The sequence below is a fragment of the Trachemys scripta genome, chromosome 7 (assembly GCF_013100865.1).
Source record: "Trachemys scripta elegans isolate TJP31775 chromosome 7, CAS_Tse_1.0, whole genome shotgun sequence".
Classification (NCBI taxonomy): Eukaryota; Metazoa; Chordata; order Testudines; family Emydidae; genus Trachemys; species Trachemys scripta.
Window position 1 is genome coordinate 69,622,631 of NC_048304.1, and position 19,915 is coordinate 69,642,545.

The 19,915-nt window shown below is 44.0% G+C and overlaps 1 protein-coding gene across 1 annotated transcript in view; it reads left to right on the forward strand.

The window, feature by feature from the left end:
* EXOSC3 (exosome component 3) overlaps positions 1–8,539 on the forward strand; it is a 9,719-nt gene extending 1,180 nt beyond the window's left edge. Inside the window, exons 2-4 of the mRNA XM_034777431.1 lie at positions 3,642–3,791; positions 6,587–6,738; positions 8,068–8,539. Coding sequence (XP_034633322.1) covers positions 3,642–3,791; positions 6,587–6,738; positions 8,068–8,269 — 504 coding nt within the window. The 3' untranslated portion in view covers positions 8,270–8,539. The remainder of the gene's footprint in view (positions 1–3,641; positions 3,792–6,586; positions 6,739–8,067) is intronic.
* The last annotated feature ends 11,376 nt before the right edge of the window (positions 8,540–19,915 follow it).

The following is a 19,915-nucleotide window of genomic DNA, read 5'->3' on the forward strand; positions in this document are numbered from 1 at the left end:
CATATGCATCCGAAGAAGTGGGCTGTAGTCCACGAAAGCTTATGCTCTAATAAATTTGTTAGTCTCTAAGGTGCCACAAGTACTCCTGTTCTTCTTTTTGCGGATACAGACTAACACGGCTGTTACTCTGAAACTAATCCTACCATAACACTGTACAGTTGTTGAGTTGTACATCCAACGGTGTACATAAATTGCTGTTCAATTCCAGGGCCTCATGAGTACCAGGCTTTGGGCATTAATTTACCACTGCTGTGGTTTCTCTAGTGGTAGCAAAAGTGGGAGTGCTACTGTATACAGGGTTTTTCTGCCCTTTGCTGCGTTCAACAAACCTGCTAGTTATGTGGTTGAGTGTTGCAACTGGTAGCTGAGAAAGCTAGAGGTATCACTAGTAAAAATACATTGCTGCTGGTAACAATAGGAGATTTTTTTCCTCTTTGTGCCAAAAGTGTGGGAATCCTCCCCAGCATCTAAGCTTACTCAGAAGACTTAACTGTAACCTCATCTGGAAAAAAGGGGGCTGAGGAGGTACTAAAATAACCACACTTGGTGCAGGCTGCAGCAACTGATGGGATGCTATGGGATAGCTGGCCAAAATTTCTCACAATAAACTTCTGTTAGGCAGAGTTGCTAATTACAGAAATAGAAACATGGCCCTAATAACTGAAAAGTTGCTGTGTGGTGGCAAACTGTTGTTGGTGAAGCTGACGGTGACCCTAATTGGTTGCAAACTCTCAGTTCTAGCGGTAATGTGGACAAGGGTCCTCCTAAAAGAGAAACCATCCAAACAGAGACCAGTGTAATGTTTTTGCTCATTCTGCTGCCATACTGAAACAGTATCTTTATGATGTGTAAATTGTTGTAGTAACCTTATTGGAGAGTTAATGCTGAAAATTAATGAAGATTTAAATTGCACTACTGATTATTTCACTAGCCATCGTGTTAACAGAAATTTGTAGATACTATAGAAGTTAAAAATGAAGACCATTACTTCTAATCTATCCCGTTACTGTAGGGTTAGGGTTGTTCGTTATAGGATCATTACCAATGTCTCGTCCAATTTTAAATGTCCCTTGTGATTTTCCTGTCACTTCCTCTTAGAGAGACACACAATCAGGATGTCTTTTCTGCACTTTTTTTTGCAGTCCTAATTTTATACTAGCACTTTAAGGCAGGGGTCGGCAACCTATGGCACGCGTGCCAAACACGGCATGCAAGCTGATTTTGAGTGGCACGCTGCCTGCCCGGTGAGAGGAGGAGGGACAGGAAAGCACCACGCTGGGGGAAGAAGCTTGGTCCTGTGGCAGCCAAGCTTCCACGCTCCCCCGCTTCCCTCCCCAGCATGGTGTTTTCCTGCCCCTCCTCCTCCCCCTCCCTCTCCCTGCTGCTGATCAGCAGTTGGCCCCTGCGAGGGAGGGGGGAGCGAGGCAGAGCCGAGCATCAGCATGCTCTCTGCTCCGTAGAGCAGGCAGAGAAGAGGTAGGGACGGGGCCTTGGGGAAGGGGGTGAAACAGGGCATATCCCTTCCAGCCCCTGCCATGAGCCGCTCAGGGCAGGGGGTTGGGAGCACCCCCATGAGCCGAGCACCCCAGCCCTCTGCCCTGACCCCCCCCCACACACCTAGCCTTCTGCCCTGCACCCCCCCACACACCCAGCCCTCTGCCCTGACCCCTGACACACCCCCCCCAGGTCTGGGGTCCCGGCTGACGGCCCCTTGCCAGCTGGCGTCCCGCTGCAGGCCCCGCTCAGCCCGCTGCAGGCCTAGGTGAACAGCACTCCAGGCTGGAAGCAGGCTGGCGGCGTAAGATCAGCGTTTTAATTTAATTTTAAATGAAGCTTCTTAAACATTTTGAAAACCTTGTTTACTTTACGTACAACAATAATTTAGTTATATAATATAGACTTAAAGAGAGAGAGAGAGCTTCTAAAAACGTTAAAATGTATTACCGGCATGCAAAACCTTAAATTAAAGTGAATAAATGAAGACTCGGCACACCACTTCTGAAAGGTTGCCTACCCCTGCTCTAATGGCTTGTCTTCACTGTAGCTGTTAGCTCTTGTTAGTTTGCTCATTACTGTACTCAAAGCTAGGTTAGTTCCAGTGAGAATGACCACCACACTAGAAAACAACACTGGAGTTGCATAGAATAATTGGATTTGCTACTGATGAGACTCTTGTAATTTGAGCTGTTGCATTCACACAGCATTACTAGATTCAGCATCACTCAAGCATCAACCCACCCACTCCCTCAATGGGCCAGCTAGCTTGAGTTTAAAGCAACAATTAACTTGAGCTAGAGATTTGTATGTGGATGGAAGTCAAGTTAGGTAAGTTACCCCAGTGGTTCCCAAACTTTAACAACCTGTGAACCCCTTTCACTAAAATGTCAAGTCTCGTGAACCCCCTCCTAAAAATGAATATTTCCAGGGATTTTCTCCTTTACTTGAGTATACATTATAAAAGCAGTAATCTTGGAAATATAAAATTTGTTTTTATGACATGTTTATTACACACTATTTGTTATTAATTATTATCATTACAGTATTTTTATTGCATTATGAAAACAGCAACACTCTTCCAAGATCTCACTTTTATAGCTTGTATCACTTTGAATAAGCCTGTTGTAAGACAAGGCTCCTATGTTTCAGATGGGAAACAGCATGAAGGCATTTAAGAAGCCAACTCAAAGAGTTCCTCCTACACAAGCATTCAGGTCTTGAGCAGTCCAGGCAAACAACGCACGTTACAACAAAGCTTAAAATTGTTCATAATAATTTTAAAAACAATACTAGCTGCCTATATAATTTTAAAAACAGCAAAAAATATCCACCTCCCTTTCCATTTCTTATAAAGAGTCTTGAAGTTTAAATCTCCTCAGTGTGATAGCAATGCTTGCTTTGATCTGCTTAGCTCTTGGAAGTCCAGGGGCTCCAGGCTGCTGGTCCCATGCTGCCCAGGATCCCTAGGGACATCTCTTACCGCCATTAGAAAACTTTTTCCCAAGAACCCCCTGTAACATTTCGCAAACCCCCAGGGGTTCACGAACCCCAGTTTGGGAGCCACTGACTTACCCTAAAGGTGTCTTCACAACAGTTAGGTCATGTCTACACTACAGCTGGGAGTGTGCTTCCCAGTGCAGGTAGATTGGTGTGCTAGCTCAAGCTAATCCACTAAAAATAAAAGTGTGGCAGCCGCTAGTCTCCTGAATACATATCCACAGTGTCTGATATTATTGTACTCGGGTGGCTAGCCTGTGCCACCCTGGCCACACTGCTATTTTTAGCATGCTAGTTCAAGCAGAGCTAGTGTATGTGTCTGCTCGCACTGGGAAGCATGCTTCTAGCTGCACTGTAGATTTACCCTTATTTATAAAGACTGTGAAGCCCTAATCTTGTAAACACACATGCTTAACTTTTATGAATAATCCTGTTGAAGTAAATGTAAGTATTTTCAGTGGGGTCTGTGCCTTCTAAAAATAGAAGTTCATTTTGATACTGTATCAAGATTTTTTTTCAGCAACTTTTATTTTGGAAATAAGTTTGGTCACTCAGCTTCTTTGTATACAGTGCTTGTGTATTGTATGGATGTGTATATACATGTAAAAAGATATTTATTTCTTGTACATGTTTGTTTTAATTTTCAGTATGTCCCAGTCAAGGGAGATCATGTGATAGGCATAGTGACTATCAAGGCAGGTGACGTATTCAAAGTGGATGTTGGTGGAAGTGAGCAAGCTTCTTTGTCCTACTTGGCATTTGAAGGTGCAACCAAAAGAAACAGACCAAATGTGCAGGTAATGTGGTTATATATATTGACAGTATTGAAGTCTTTAAAGTATTATATTTTCACTTTCTTGCAAAGTGACAATTTAAAATATACTCAAATATTTGCCTGTATCCCTTAGTCATAAGATGTTCTGATATGTGATAGATTTTCCATGACATGTACAAACTTCTTTCTGTAGTAGCTTTGTTTCCTTCCCTTTCTCCTAGGCCTTTATGTTGGGCTATGGCAGAGGAAGTCAGTTACAGATCATGGATTTTCTTCTTTTGATCACTGACTGTCACAGCAGTAGGTGCCAGGCTTTGCCATTTGTTGTACAGAGGATGTTGTAACTGTATCTTCTCAGATATTACTGGCAGAAGATGGCAGTGGAATAGCTCTTCAAAGAGCGTCAGAAATCAGTTTAGGCCAGGGGTCTCAAACTCAAATGACCACGAGGGCCACATGAGGACTAGTACATTGGCCCGAGGGCCGTATTTACTGACACCTCCTCCCTGCCACCCTCGGCCCTGCCCCCACTCCACCCCTTCCATGAAGCCCCGCCTCTTCCCACCCCTTCCCTGCCCCCATTCCAACCCCTTCTCCGAAATCCCCACCTCAACTCCGCCCCCTCCCTGCTCCCAGGGAGTGTAGTAGGGGTGTGGCGGGGGCTCAGGGCAGGGAGTTGGGGTGAGGGGTGCAGGAGGGGTGAGGGGTGCGGTGTGGGGTTCAGGGCAGGGGTGCGGGGTGCAGGAGGGGTGCAGGCTGCAGCAGGGGTTTCAGGGCAGGGGGTTGGGGTGCGGCAGGGGTTTCAGGGCAGGGGGTTCGGCTGCAGGAGGGGTTCAGGGGGCGGGCTGCGGCCCAATGTGCACCGGGGCAGGCTACCTGCCCCCTGCGCCGCTCCAGGAAACAGACGGAACCTGGGGAAGGAGGGGCTCAGGGGCGTGTGGCTGTTGCTTCAGGCACCGCCCCCAGCAGCTCCCATTGGCCGCGGGTCCCCATTCCTGGCCAATGGCAGCTGCTGGGGGCGGTGCCTGAAGCAACAGCCACACACGCCCCTGCGCCCCTCCTTCCCCAGGTTCCGGCCGCTTCCCGGAGCGGCGTGGGAGCAGGGCAGGCAGGGAGCCTGTCCGGGTGCACGTCGGGCTGGTGCACGTCGGGCTGGAGCCCGCCCCCCAAAGCCCCGCTGCAGCTGAACTCCCTGCCCTGAAACCCCTGCTGCACGCCTCCTGCACCCCGACCCCCTGCCCTGAAACCCCTGCCGCACCCTGACCCCCTGCCGCACCCCTCACCCCTCCTGCACCCCACACCCCAACTCCCTGCCCTGAGCCCCTGCCACACCCCTCCTGCACCCCGTGGGAGCAGGGAGGGGGCAGAGTTGGGGTGGGGATTTCGGGGAAGGGGTTGGAATGGGGGCAGGGAAGGGGTGGGAAGAGGCGGGGCTTCATAGAAGGGGTGGAGTGGGAGCGGGGCCGAGGGCGGCGGCGGGGGGGAGGTGTCAGTAAATGAGCCCTCGGACCAATGTACTAGTCCTCATGTGGCCCTCGTGCGGGTCAGGCCGGAGCCGCTCAAGGTAAACGGTGGGGAAGGGCAGGGGGGCTGCAAGAAGCTCATGGGCTGCAGAAAATAACCCCACGGGCCACCGCGTTTTTGAGACCTCTGGTTTAGGCCTAAAATTCACATTTTATAAAACAGGCTCCTATGAAATGTGACTGTCATGCTGTCTGGAGAAGGTCCCGATTGTGTGTTCCTATCTCAGGGCAGACTTTAAAACAGGGTAGACTCTTTCCCCCCACCCCCACCCAAACCTGGTGAAGTGTTCTATAATTAGATTTCACCAAGGCAGTGATCCAGGAGTTTACATTTGTTACTGGAACAGTCTTACCAGGGAATCACAGACACTCCCCTTAGACTCTCCAGTCTATCTTGCCACCCAGACAAGCTGGACTAATGGTCCAGCAAAAGTCACTCCATGTTCAGGTTGCTTTGTTGCTTTCAGTCCAAGAGACATTTATCCCAGGTAATTTGGTATCCAAGATCTTATACCAAAGACAATGCCTGTAGCCAGTCCTGTAATAATATCTAAAGATTTGTTAACTATGAAAAAGAAATAAGAGTTACTTACAGGTTAAAGCAAGTAAGTGTGTACATATAAATTAGTTATAACCTAAATCCTCAGCACATGAGAGCTGTAATGATCTGTCAATTTGAAGTGTCCTTCAGGGCAGACCCGGGGGTAACCCCTGGGGATCTCTGCCTCAGCTTAGACTCTCTGGCCCTGTCAGAGTTCAAACAGCAAAGAGGGAGACAGAACATTTTCCTGAGACTTTTTATTTCCTTCATTCAGCTTACAAGTCCACATGATGAGCTTTCTTGCACATAGGATTTCCAAGATAGGATAGGGCCATTAACTAATCCATTGTATCTCAATGTTCCTTGATTGCCCATCTGATTTTGATAGCCTTACTGGTGGGGGAATGATTCCAGTGCCTGGGTTCAGAAGTTCGGTGCAAACATTTTCAAAGTTATAAAGAAAAATGTAGATATTTTCTTATAGCATAGAACAGGGGTTCTCAAACTTCATTGTACCGCGACCCCCTTCTGACAACAAAAATTACTACATGACCCCAGCAGGGGGCCTGAAGCCTGAGCCTGCCTGAGCCATAGGCGCTGACTCCGTGGGTGCTGTGGGGCTGGAGCATCCACAGGGAAAAATTAGTGGGTGCTCTGCACCCACCAGCAGCCAAGAACCTAGGGACCAGTTTAACAAAAAAGATATACAGACGTGATACAGTTTCTCTGAACATTTCCCATCACTTGTTTTAGGTGGGAGATCTTATTTATGGTCAATTCGTTGTAGCCAATAAAGACATGGAACCAGAGATGGTCTGTATAGACAGCAGTGGAAGAGCGAATGGAATGGGAGTAATTGGACACGAAGGCCTGTTGTTTAAGGTTTCTTTAGGTCTAATAAGAAAGTAAGTATTACAATTTTTAACTTCCCAGGAATGAGAGAGAAGCTGAATTTTGTCAATTTTTTGAGCTGTGACAGATGAGTGAAACTCTTTATCTTGTTGGAAACTGGTATGCACCCTAATATTTAATGCTGTAGCATTGGATGTCCATAACCAGCAGGTCTGAGCAGTATGACAAGTGGAGTAACAGATGTGTATTGTATTGTTCTTAGGGCATGTATTGTCAACATTATTGCCTGACAAAGTTATTTGATCTTTGTGATCCTAAATTTGTAATCTGCATACAAATATAATATAGTATAAAGAAAGGGGAAATGAATGATAAAATACAATAAGTAGAAACCAACAGATGTCACAAAACTAAAAATGCTCCTCAATTACAAACTGGCATTTTAAATTAATAAGCCTCTGGTATGTTTGCTGCTTCCTTGAGAAAGATGTACTCTAACCATATTCTATTGTAGACTTTACCTTTTAACTTTAATAGGTGGTAGTGTATTGAAGTGGAATTTCTTTTCTACTTGATCTTGTTGCTACATTATTTAGAAAATATTGTGAACCCAATCCATCAGAAACTTGCTTTTGTCACCTATGGAGGCTAATCATTTTTTCTGTGAACATATTCAGTCTTCAGTGGTAGAGTAGAATCTGTATATAGCAACTGGTCTGAGAATGACATCAATTCCTTGAACACAGTCTTCACACAGCCTTCAGTGGCATTCTCAAGCATCCTTAGAAATCTGTCTTCCAAAGAGAACCAAGAAAAGGACTATGAAGAAACAAACAAAAAATCAGTTTCCTCCCTCCAAACTCTGTGTAGGGGATGAGGGAAGGGAGGGGCAATAGCAAAAAAACACCCTCTGTTTAAAGATTTTTTAATTAGCACCTCTTTCACATAGTCTGAGCTGTTCCAGGTTAGAATAAATCCTATTAACTGCTCAGTCACAAATGAGGAGCTAAAAATCAACTTAATTAAATCTGGTTCACAAACACTAGACTGTCTTCATTATGATTGTTGCACGGTGTCACTGCAGGGTGATTTTTTTGGATTTTTTTTAATTTAATCTTAACTCTTGATTTCGTCTTGGTTTTGGAATTTGTTTAAATTAAACTCCTACATGAGCACTAAACAAGAAATTAAAAATATTACTATGTTTTATATAGTTTGAATCCATGCTTTCAACTCAACTCAGCCTTAACTATTGAAGTTGCTACACATGCCTTCATACTACTGGTGGTATTAGCAGTGGTCCTGTTATTGACTAGCAACACTGAAATGTATTTGTTATACAATAATTTCTTCTTCTGACATCCCTTTTACTTTGTTTTCAGGCTTTTAGCTCCCAATTGTGAAATCATTCAGGAATTGGGACAACTGTACCCTTTTGAGATAGTGTTTGGAATGAATGGAAGAATATGGGTAAAGGCAAAAACAATTCAACAGACTTTAATTGTGGCAAATATCTTGGAAGCCTGTGAGCACATGACAGCAGAACAAAGAACACAAGCATTTGCCAAACTATCAGAGAGATGATGTAAAGAAAACATCTTGGATTCATTTCAGGCTTTGCAATTATTGTAATATTTTTGTATTCAGATGTATATTAATAACTCATTTTGAAACTTTGCGTCTCTCCCGTTTAATTTTTTTTACCCACCAGTCCCTCTTTCCTGATCCCTCAATCTGTTTAGTCTTCCACATTCAAGCATTCTCTTCACTTTCTTAGCCGCAGTGTTTGATTATTATGAAACAAATAGATGTAATCTTTTAAAGTCTCTCCCAATAAAGAGTTGTTGTAGAGCACACTGATTTTTGCAATACAGAATTCAGTAGTAACACTAATTCTTGCATCAAATGAGAGCAGAAAACTCAATTGATCACCTACACGCATTTGGTGTTATTTCCACCAAGAGGTTCTACATATTGCTTTCTTTGCTGGTTCTTCAAGCTCCTCAGTGTTTTAAGCCTTAATATAAGGAGCCAGTTCTTCTGCCTACCTTAACAAAAAATCCGGATGGGACAGGCCAAATGCTAAAATAGAAGGTGAGGAAGACATGAGGATGGAAGTTCATGTTGCTTTAATAAGCTACGGGGGAGGTAAGGCACTAGAAATGACATACTGAACAAAAAAAACAGTTGATCCAGAATTACATGATGGTTCAAACAGCCTTTAAAGAAAAAGCCAAGCAAATTACTCCATACTCCTAGAAATATATGGCTAGCAATAGTTAAGCAAAAAGATTAGTGTAAAATACATCATCTTATTCCACAGTAATTAGTAAGTGTCCAAAATTGTTGCGATTATAGTGCTACATACCCGCCCTCCCACTGGGGAACACTTTATGCCCTGAGTCATATTTGATTACCATTATCTTAGCATACACAGCTGCAAATGTTGGCTATAAAATTATTCAGCTCTATTTGAATTCTTTCCACAAGCATGACTCAATCTTCTGTGGAAGTAAATTCCACAGGTTGGATATACCAGTGCTGTGTGAAGTATTTGTTTTAAACTTACTTGCCACTGAGTGAGTGACTTTCTTATCAGACTGCATAACTAAAGGACCATCAGTTTTCATTACAACCTGCTGTTGTTTCTTGTCTTGCACTTAAATTGTATGTTCTCTGGAGCAGGAATGGTCTTTTTGTTCTGTTTGTACAGTGCCTAGCACAATGGAGTCATTGTCCCTAATTGGGGCTGCTGAGCATTAAGATAATACTACTAATAATATTAAATACCCCTGAATAACTCATGGGGGGACATCACTTCAGGACCTTTCTCAGACTCTTCTACAAGTGTCCCTCATCCTGCAAGTTTGTGTTAGCTAAAGCTTACTAATTCACAGTCATTGGTTCCATTGCATACCAATCTGGTGCTGTATAAGCCTTAGTCATTTTTATCCTACAATAATATGTTCCGAAGCATGCTGAGTCAGTCGTGCTGCATACATGAATCCCTCTCTGGCTTCCAAAAGATAGGTATTTGGAAAACACCCTTCTTCAGCTCTTGACAATGTGGTTTTAACCATTGCCTTTCAATGCTGGTTGAGAGATGAGACCTACTCATTCTTTCACGGGATTGTGAGGGGATCTCAGTGGATTCTTTGCCTGGCATCTTGTTGAAAGAGCGAAGATACCCTAGAAAGTCGTCCTCTATCTTTTCATGAGTGAGATAGGGTTCTTGCTGGCACTTACTGCTGACCCACCACAGAGATGGAATCGATCCAAAACACCAAAATATTTGGGCCGAGCATGGCAAGTGGTGCTTATCTCCTTCTCTCCCTGACAGTTCTTGGAGGGAGCAGAAGAGTGACCTTTTCAGCCAGCGCTGAGGCAGAAGGCTCTGAGGCATAATTTTCTATTCCCATACCAAAGGTGATGGATTCTTTGGAGCCCAGTGCTCAGACTCCCTAAATTTGGAAACCTCTCTCCAAACAAAGGACCTGGATTCTGCCTTAGAGTGCCATTTCGTGCTGTTTGCACGCTTGCCTGCTGGTTTTACTGCTTTGTGATTTTAAAAAAGATTAAATCATTTTTTTATCAGCTTCTTTAAGCACTTTCTCCAAAGCATGATATGTAATAGCAGGACTAATCAAGAAATGGAAATACGTTAATATAACATGAAAGGACTCAGGATGCTGTACACTCATTACAGGTTTTTATCATAACACTGGGAGTGTTGTCCTTTTAGCATAGATGATGGGTATCTGTTGTTACAAATCTTAGTGATGAGCTATGTAAGGGCATGTTAGGGAAAAATTAGGCAAGTGATACATGGAAAGTTTTCAGAAAAACATTCTTCAAATGCAATCAAGCATGCTGCTGTGTCAACAGATTATGCAGAACAAAGGAAAATAAGGCAGGCCGGGTTTTCTTTTTATTAGCATTATTAAAAGATCTGGCAGGAAAAATACTGTTTGTTCTTTAATGTTGGTATCTGCCTGGTCTGTGCAGTGTTTTCTCAGCACATTTAATTCAAAATAGTTAACACAATTTTTAATGAAAGAATCTATTGAGGGGTTGTATTGGAAAATGAAACTATCACTGATCACAAGGAGCCTCCTTCACTGAGATAATGAAGACAGCAGGAATGCAGTTAAAAATATATATATTTTTAAAGTTAACTTGTTTTCCAGGTAGCTTTCCTGCAGTGACCTAGATGCCTTTCTACCATCATATGGGAAATAAGGCAGTAGCAGCCCAAAGAGGGCCAAAATAACTGCTAGAATAAGATGGTGAAATTCCTCTAACTGCAGAGCAGCTGAACCCTTTCCCCAGGGGCAAGTGTGGCCTTGAGCCTTTGTGATGAGGGGTCTGTTAGCCATGCTGTCTTCAGTCCTTTGGCTCTACCATTTTAATTATGCTACTGGGCCCTTTTTATTCTGGATCTACCACTGAACTAATAGTATGAAGTTTTCTCTTTGCAGTGTAAAATTAAGAAAACTGCCTTGCTTATACTCAAAATACATTGGCTCTTTTTTTTTTTTTCCTGGTGTAAGTCCCATGAACTCAATTAAGTTACACCAGGGACTAATTTTGTTTAATTTATGCCCCACCCCTCTGCAAAAATGTCAAAGTTTAATTAGGAAATATGTGATAAGCTCTGAATAACAATGGATTTCTACAGTAAGTAAAACTAAAAGGACAAAAAAGCTGAAAAGAGATGTTCGTTGCTTCTGAGCAATAAAACTATCAACCAGATCTGAAGGGCTTAACTTTTTAGTAACCAGTCTTGTAACTTTTGTAGTCTTCTCCAGATACGGAACTCTAATACAAAAAGGTTTGTCTTGGTTTGTTTTGTTGCCTTCCCAAGGCACCATAATTTAATGATTAAAATGAAGGCTGCAGCTTCAGGAGCCCAGAGGTTCTGCCTTTTGACAAACAGCAGGGCCAGTCCCTTGTAATGTTATACTATGATGGTTCTCAGGGTACCCAGGAGTGAGAGTCACTTGTTGCTACCCTGACTCCAGGAGGAGGGAGACTTGTTTGTGCTTAACTAGGTATCAGCTCCCTGACACCACCAGCCTGTTAGCCACCCAAGCACTCTCCTTCGGCCTGTGGGAGCCCTTATTTTGCCCTGCAGGCTAACAGTAAGTGCACTCTAGTGCATGAGTCCCTTCGAAGTGTTCCCCTGTAGTCTCCATTAGAGCCCTACTATTATGGCAGCAGCTTCTGCTGGACCTATGGAATGCCAGTCCCGCTGCAGGGTTCTACACTAGTTCCGTGCAGGGCTCTAGGCTCCAGTCTTTATCCTCTCACTACAGAAATACTAGGTCTGCTGTCCCCAAGGGAACAGCTTGTATGAGTCAATGCAGGATCAGCACCTTGCTTAATACTACAGCAGTGAGATATATTTGTGGTAAAAACAATAATTTTTATTAGCAAAGAGTCAAGAGACAGTGAATAAGGATAATGGAAACAAAAGGTTACATATAAAACAAAGTCATAATGTGCTTTCTAGAGATTAAACTAACAGGCTAACCCCGTCTAAAGAAGTTTATCTTATCATAAATGTCCTATGCAGCATTGCAACACGGACTGGTTGTGATTTCTTTTTCATGAATGTAAACCGCTGTCCGTTTACTTCCTAGGTTGGGGAGGACGGGGTGTCTTTTTTGTTGCCCAAACAAAGCTTTGAAGTTCATGTTAAAATAAGGTTCTTTTTCCCCGTTGTGTACCTATACCTGTTAGTTCTTTCTGTTGACTTCACATCTCTCTGTTGATTTAACATGTAAGCGTGCCTCCCTCCCCGTAGCCTACAGTGCTTAATTTACATGCCGACAGAGAGACAGGAGCATAAACATCCAATGTCTGATAGAAAGCCTGTCTTAACTCTGCCTTCATACAGACTTTAAAACATATTTGCAATATATACATAACTCCTTTATATAGTATCTGTGAATACATTTCACAACTATATTCGTGACCAATATGACCCTGGCTGTCATCTAAACCTCCTATGGCATTCTTTGATTAACTAGAATGTACATACTATACCAGAATTAGGATATTCTTGTACTCTGCCCCCCCTTGCCAGTTGGCATTGAGGGGTTCTTGGATCACAAATACCTACGTGTGGGATCATTCAAACAGCAAATAATTTGCCTTTTATGCTGTTTGTTTACTCTTTAAATCCTCTTAGCTTGGATATCCTAGCAGTACTGTTTAGTTTCACTCCTTGTTTATCATCTCTTTCTGATTCTTCCAAGTTGGTCATCCAAGTTTTGGTCTTCTGTCACAAAGCAAAAACAAGTGGTGGTCTCCAAGCAGTGACACTTCCTGGGAATTGGAACCTAGTCCAGAACACATTCAGGCTTTTCAGAGATTATTTTTCTGCAGACTAAAAACACCCCAAGCACCTCGGTCCACACTGCATGGCTGCTTTGTATTTTTTAAAATGTATCTTAGATTCAACTTGCCATTACATTTGTACAGAGTAGCAAAACAGGAGGGGCAATGAACATACCAGAGTACAAAACTAGAATCAGAAGAGATTAGAGATCTTGTGTCTCCTGGCACTGTGGGAAGATCTAATGCAAGTAAAGTCCTACAGTCAGAGAAAAAATATAGACGGGGGGGGGGGGGTGTGTGTGGCAGGGTCAAGCAGTCACATCCATCAATTTAAAACTACTTTATTTTCATCTTGTTTCTTTAATTCTGTGTAGTCAAGTGCTCCAGGTGTTGTAGGGGAGCTATAGGACTGAGGCTGGAAGGGGCGTTGGACCATGCAGAATTTGAGAATGGGTGCGCTAACAGCTCATCAGTAGATCTCAAAGGACTTTACAAAGGAAGCAAATATTATTTTCTGCATTTTACAGACATGGAAACTGAGGCATAGAGGTGAAGTGACTTGCTCAAGGCCAACCAGCAGGCCAGTGGCAGAATAGAAGCCAGGTCTCGAGTCCCACACCAGTGCTCTGTTCTCTGGGAACCACTAGTACAATGCCTGTTGGGTTAGAATTTTCTGCACTAAATCATCCCAGCAAAAATTGTGTTCACTGAAATTAAAAACAAAACAAAAAATCATGAAAGCATTTATTAGGTAGTCTTAAATGTCATTTGCTCCCTCCACTCCCTAACACGCTTTTCCTTTTTTTTTTTTCCCCCCCTCCTTCCCTTTTTCTTTTAACAAAACCTGCATTTTAGACCAAACAGATTTGAGACCTCCTTTAAGACCAGCTTACCTCTGATGGGTTTTCTTGCTTGATTGGTTTCATTCAGAATTGCAAGGCTATTGAAGTGTAGTATCTGCATTACTCCTTGTGGGCTACAGGGGTGAAGAAGTGTTCGGAATTTGCTGATAGCTAATTTATAAAATTTGTTTTCCTTAGTGTACATGCACCCAGAGCACTGACACACATTATTAAATGTGTAAGTCTTTCTGGAAAACTCCACTGCAAACTCAGTGCAGCAGACCATGCAGGAATTAACTAGCTCTTGTATAATACAAAAATTAGGCATAAACTGCATAGGAATGGATGTTGCATCTTCTAATACAGGCAATGATGAACAGTGAAAATCTGAATACAGAGAATCAGTATCTCATCTACTGTAAATAAGCTACACCCTAAAAGGGTATTTTTACTAATCATACAGTTTATTAATAATTAAATATTTATAATTAATCTAGGCTCCTAGGCTTTCCTGCTTGGCACAGATTTATTCCAGCTCTAAAAAGCTACACTTATTTATAGTAGTTTTAAAGTAGGGTTTTCATTATGCAATTTGTTCTTCAATCCTTTTTTGATCTGTGAAAACTGGATTTCATGTTTATACCTGTTGGGATAACTGCCCTTAGGTTTAACAGTTACCATTTAAAGAACCCAGCCCTGAGAAGAAGGAAACAAACATGCTATTAGGGATGGGCCAGTGCTGTTGATGAAAAGTCAAAGCCAGTTTTAAAGTTTAGAAGCAAGGAATGCTGACAACCTGCAGAAACCAAGATTTTAATATATGATGACAGGCATGACTGTATCATAATTATGTACGGTGAGGTGGGGAGGAGAGAATCTCTTTTGTTTCCAATTTGTCTTCAACACAGTGAGAAAGGCACTAAGCTGTATTATGCTTAGTGGTTTAAAGGGAGAATTCTTGCACTGGGTGGGGTCTTAACTAGGGAATTATATCTTCTTAACTCTCACCAACCTGTTTCCCATCACAAATACTAAGGCCTTGGCTACTCTTGCGAGTTGCAGTTCTGTAAAGCCGCCCCCAGTGCTGTAACTCACTCCCCGTCCACACTGGCAAGGCATTTGCAGCGCTGTATCTCCTTGGTTGCAGCGCTGCATGTACTCCATCTCTCCGAGAGGAATGGTGAGTGCAGTGCTGCCGCTGCGGTGCCAGTGTGGCTGCCCAATGGCGCTGTGAATGGCCTCCAGAATTATTCGGCAGTATCCCACAATGCCGGTTCTAGCCACTCTGGTCATCAGTTCAGACTCTACTGCCCTGGCCTCAGGTAACCAACCATGTGACCGACCCTTTACATTCTCTGGGAATTTTAAAAATCCCCTTCCTGTTTGCTCAGCCCGGCGTGGCATGGAGTGCTATCAGCGAATCTTTCCAGGTGACCATGCCTCCACGAACCAAGCGAGCCCCAGGATGGAGCAATGGCGAGTTGCTGGACCTCATCAGTGTTTGGGGGGAGGAAGTTCTCCAGTCCCAGCTGCGCTCCAGCCATAGGAATTACAATACCTTTGGGAAGGTATCAAAGGACATGATGGAAAGGGGCCATGACTGGGATGCCCTGCAGTGCAGGATTAAAGTCAAAGAGCTGCGGAGTGCCTACTACAAAGCCTGCAATGCAAACGGCCGCTCGGGTGCTCCCCCCGCGACCTGCCGATTCTACAAAGAGCTGGATGCGATACTTGGGGTTAACCACACCTCCATTCCGAGCACCACCATGGACACTTCAGAGCCGGTGGGGTGGGGGGGAGGAAGAGGAGGAGGAGGAGGAGGAGGAAAATGGGAGTGATGGTGGTGAGCCGGATGGAGACACCCCGCAATCCCTGGAACCATGCAGCCAGGAGCTCTTCTCAAGCCAGGAGGATGGTAGCCAGTCGCAGTGGCCGGTACTTGGTGGAGGACAAATAGAAGAGCAGGTTCCCAGTAAACGTTTTTTTTTTTTTTTTGAGGAAGGAATTTTTTCGGTGCAGGCTCTTTGTGAGAGGAGGGTTAGGCATGCATGCCTAGATGCGGAATAGTGCATTGATGTGGTTTATCACATCGCGGTAATCGGCCTCGGTAATCTCCTCGAATGTCTCATCCAGAACATGTGCAATGCGCTTGCGCAGGTTTATAGGGAGAGCCACCGTGGTCCTTGTCCCAGCCACGCTAACGTGTCCACGCCACTATGCCGCGAGGGGGGGGGAGGGACCATTGTTGCACACAGGCAAGCTCCATATGGGCCAGGGCAGAAGCCGCATTGCAGTAGAAGACCCTCCCTTGCTTCCCAGGTCACCCTCAGCAGCAAGATATTGTCCAGGACGAACTCCTGTGAAAAATGTTGGGACGGTGTTCAGTGTAGGTGCCCCCTGAAGCTGTTGGCTCTCCCCAAGGCACAGAAACGCAGAGGACAGTGCAGCCCTGAAACAATCAGTCCCCATTACTCACCATTTTGAGGCTCCCGTAGGATATGTGTGCTCTGTTTCGGACGGGAAAATTATGCCATTGTGTAGACCCTGTGTGTTTTCTACTCCTTACGTGCGGAGGGAATCATTACTCTGTCTGGTACAAACAATGCTGCCTCTGTTAAATGTTGCATTTTGCCTATACAGCTGCATCAATCTTGAGACCTCAGCCGTCCCTCTTATCACCTGCTCAGAGACTGCAAAGACTCAGGAAGAGACCGCGAAAAAGCAAAGAAGACATGCTGCAAGAAGTGTTGCGGCAATCTATTAAAGAGAATGAGAAGGCACAGGACTGGAGGGAGAGAGAAAGCAGGATCCGCCAGGAAAACGCAGCGCACCGGCGGCAAAGCACCGCCCACCAGCAGCAAAGCACTGATAGGCTCATCAGCATCCTGGAGCACCAAGCAGATGCTATCCAGGAGCTGGTAGCCATGCAGAAAGAGGAGCAGTACCGAAAACGAAAACGCCACCCCCCCACACTCTTTCCGTTGTCCCCCACTGTCACCTCCTACCCACTTTCCCCAACTTCCGTGTTCTTCATGCCACCCGCTGCCTCCAACACCAGTATCTTCACCACCCAACCCTGAAGACCACGACCCTTACCTTCTGCACTCAACCCCCATCACCATGCAATATAGCTGTCCTGAAGTGCAGCACTCACTGCACAGCACACCAGACAGGACATACACGAATCTGTGATTGCACTGTTCCCCACTCCACCCTCTTGTTTCTTTTCAATAAATAATTTTTTTTCTTTTCAATAAATGGATTCTTTGGCTTTGAAAACATTCTTTATTATTGCATAAAGTAAAAGACTCCTTAGCCCAGGAAATAAACTGGCACTGCAAGTCTGCTTGTCTGACACTGATTCCTAAAGATTGGAACTACTGCACTTCCCTCCCGTGCAGGGCACCAGATATCACTGCTGGTTTTCGGCCTCAAATTGCTCCCTCAAGGTATCCCTAATCCTTGCAGCCCCGCGCTGGGCCCCTGTAATAGCCCTGCTCTCTGGCTGTGCAAATTCAGCCTCCAGGTGTTGAACCTCGGAGATCCATGCCTGAGTGAAGCTTTCACCCCTCCCTTCATAAATATTATGGAGGGCACAGCACGCGGATATAACCGCAGGGATGCTGCTTTCGGCCAAGTCCAGCTTCCCATACAGAGATCGCCAGCGGGCCTTTAAACGGCCAAAGGCACACTCCACAGTCATTCGGCGCCAGCTCAGCCTGTAGTTGAACCGTTCCTTGCTGTTGTCAAGGCTCCCTGTGTGAGGTTTCATGAGCCACGGCATTAACGGGTAAGCGGGATCTCCAAGGATCTCAATGGGCATTTCAACTTCCCCTACCGTGATCTTCCACTCTGGGAAAAAAGTCCTGGCCTGCATCTTCTTGAACAGCCAAGTGTTCCAGAAGATGCGTGCGTCATGCACCTTTCCAGGCCAGCCTGTGTTAATGTCAATGAAAAGCCCACGGTGATCCACAAGCGCCTGGAGAACCATTCCCTACGCCAGTAACCCTGCCAAAGAACATTGTAATGTCTATACGTAAGATCAAACTTGAATTTCCAAGATTTCTAATGTTTGTATTTTTTTGAGAAAACTACAGTGTTCTGAAATGTTTCTCTCCCATAGTTTATTGACAGGCATTCTTCCAGCTTTACTCCAGATTAACTTAATTTTTTGCCTTGGAGTTTCTGTGTATTTTGAATACATTTGGTGAGAGTGCTCGTACTACTTTGGTGTCAATTACAGTCCATTACATTTCTAAAAGGTGTATATATTGGTTATTGCTTCAGTTAACTGATAAACTTTAAAAGCAAAACAACATGAGTAACAGCACTGCAGCATCATGTTTAAAATACCAAAGCTTTATTATAAAAAGTCTACTCCAGACATCATAGGGCATACATGGCCTAGCATCAAAGACACGAGCCTTAGGAGGGCTAAAATCATGACATTGCTGCCATCATGACAAATCCCCTAAACAATTGCACTGCAGATTTGTGGCTTGCCAAAGTGCAGTTCAGTAAAGTTCTACTGCAGTACTTTCCAATTTATAGTAGTAATATAATGTCTTGTAGAATATTTAATAGTCATGTTCATATGCTTTTAGGTATTTATTGCGATGCTAAGGCGTAGTTTGGAGAAATGTTTCACGATGACATTCTGTAGTGGAATCCCATCAATGCCTCTTAAACCCTAAAACTGTGGACTTTTCTAGCCTTGCAGCAGAAACCCACGAGTACCTTGGTGCCTGCTTCCGGTTTGTTGACAACGTACTGGGAACATGCTAGGGGGAAGATTCTCAGAAAATGGAGCTCTGTACCAGCAATGAGAGCAGTTGCTGGTACTTGAAGTTGCAAGCAACTGGAAGAACACGAAGGAGGCCTATTTGCAATGGTAGATGATGAGAGCCCTGCATGGATACAAAATTTGTATCCACACACTCAATCCACAAAAATGGTCCACAGATATAAAGCAGATATCTGCAGATTTGCAGGGATCTATAGGTGACTTCCAGGCAGGAACAGGGAATGTGTAGATGTCAAGAAATGGTCACAGAGAAGAGGGTTTGTGGGAAGGCACTGGGGGACTAAAAGCTCTCGTTGTTTTGTGGCACCAGTGAACACACTACAGATAGCTTGAGTTAGCAGCTCTCAGGGGAAACTTACTCAAGGTCTTGCCTCTATTCCCAGTCACGCCACACAACTTGTGTAGTTACAACAACTGCACATGACTGATGCATTTGTGTGTGGACAGGGGTCAAGTTCATGAGAACACTCAAACTGTACATCATATTAACTCACTAGTGAAGATAAGTAGAGGCCTGGAAATCTGCGGATATCCGCTTTATATCGCCTGACCATGTTTGCAGATCGCAGATCATATGTGGATACAAATTTTGTGTCCGCACAGGGCTCTAAGGATAAGCACTTGGATTGGGTGTGGGTGATGCTTAATAACCACAAGCAATTAGAAGTCTCTGTTCTTGGGGGACGTCAGTGTTTATTAAACATTGTGACACATTACTGGCTGATTAATGTGAGGAAGTATATTCTATTGAATAATTGAATCTACCTGTAAGCATTTCAGAAGCAACTATCATTGTATTAACTAATGGATACTGGAATACACTACCTTTGCCTTTAAACCAGTGATTTCACTCTTTCCACTTTTAATAAACTGAAATTCACCAGTGAAAACTCTCAAAATAAATCTTGCCCTCCACCACCTCAGACAGCTAATGTAACCCTACTGAAGAGAGAAAAAGCTCTTGTTTAATAATAAAAAAACTCTATGAAGGGCATTTACTCATTTTGCCTTCTTAAATATGAGATACTGTCATCTTACTTATCAAAAAGAGCTTTCCGTAATTCCAGTGTGGTATGGCTGAGACCAAGAGAAATGTTTATTATGCAAAGAGTTGATTAGGTACAAACTACTAGTGTTAAACGCAACAAAGAGTCTGGTGCCACCTTAAAGACTAACAGATTTATTTGGGCATGAGCTTTCGTGAGTAAAAACCTCACTTCTTCGGATGCATAGAGTGTTAAA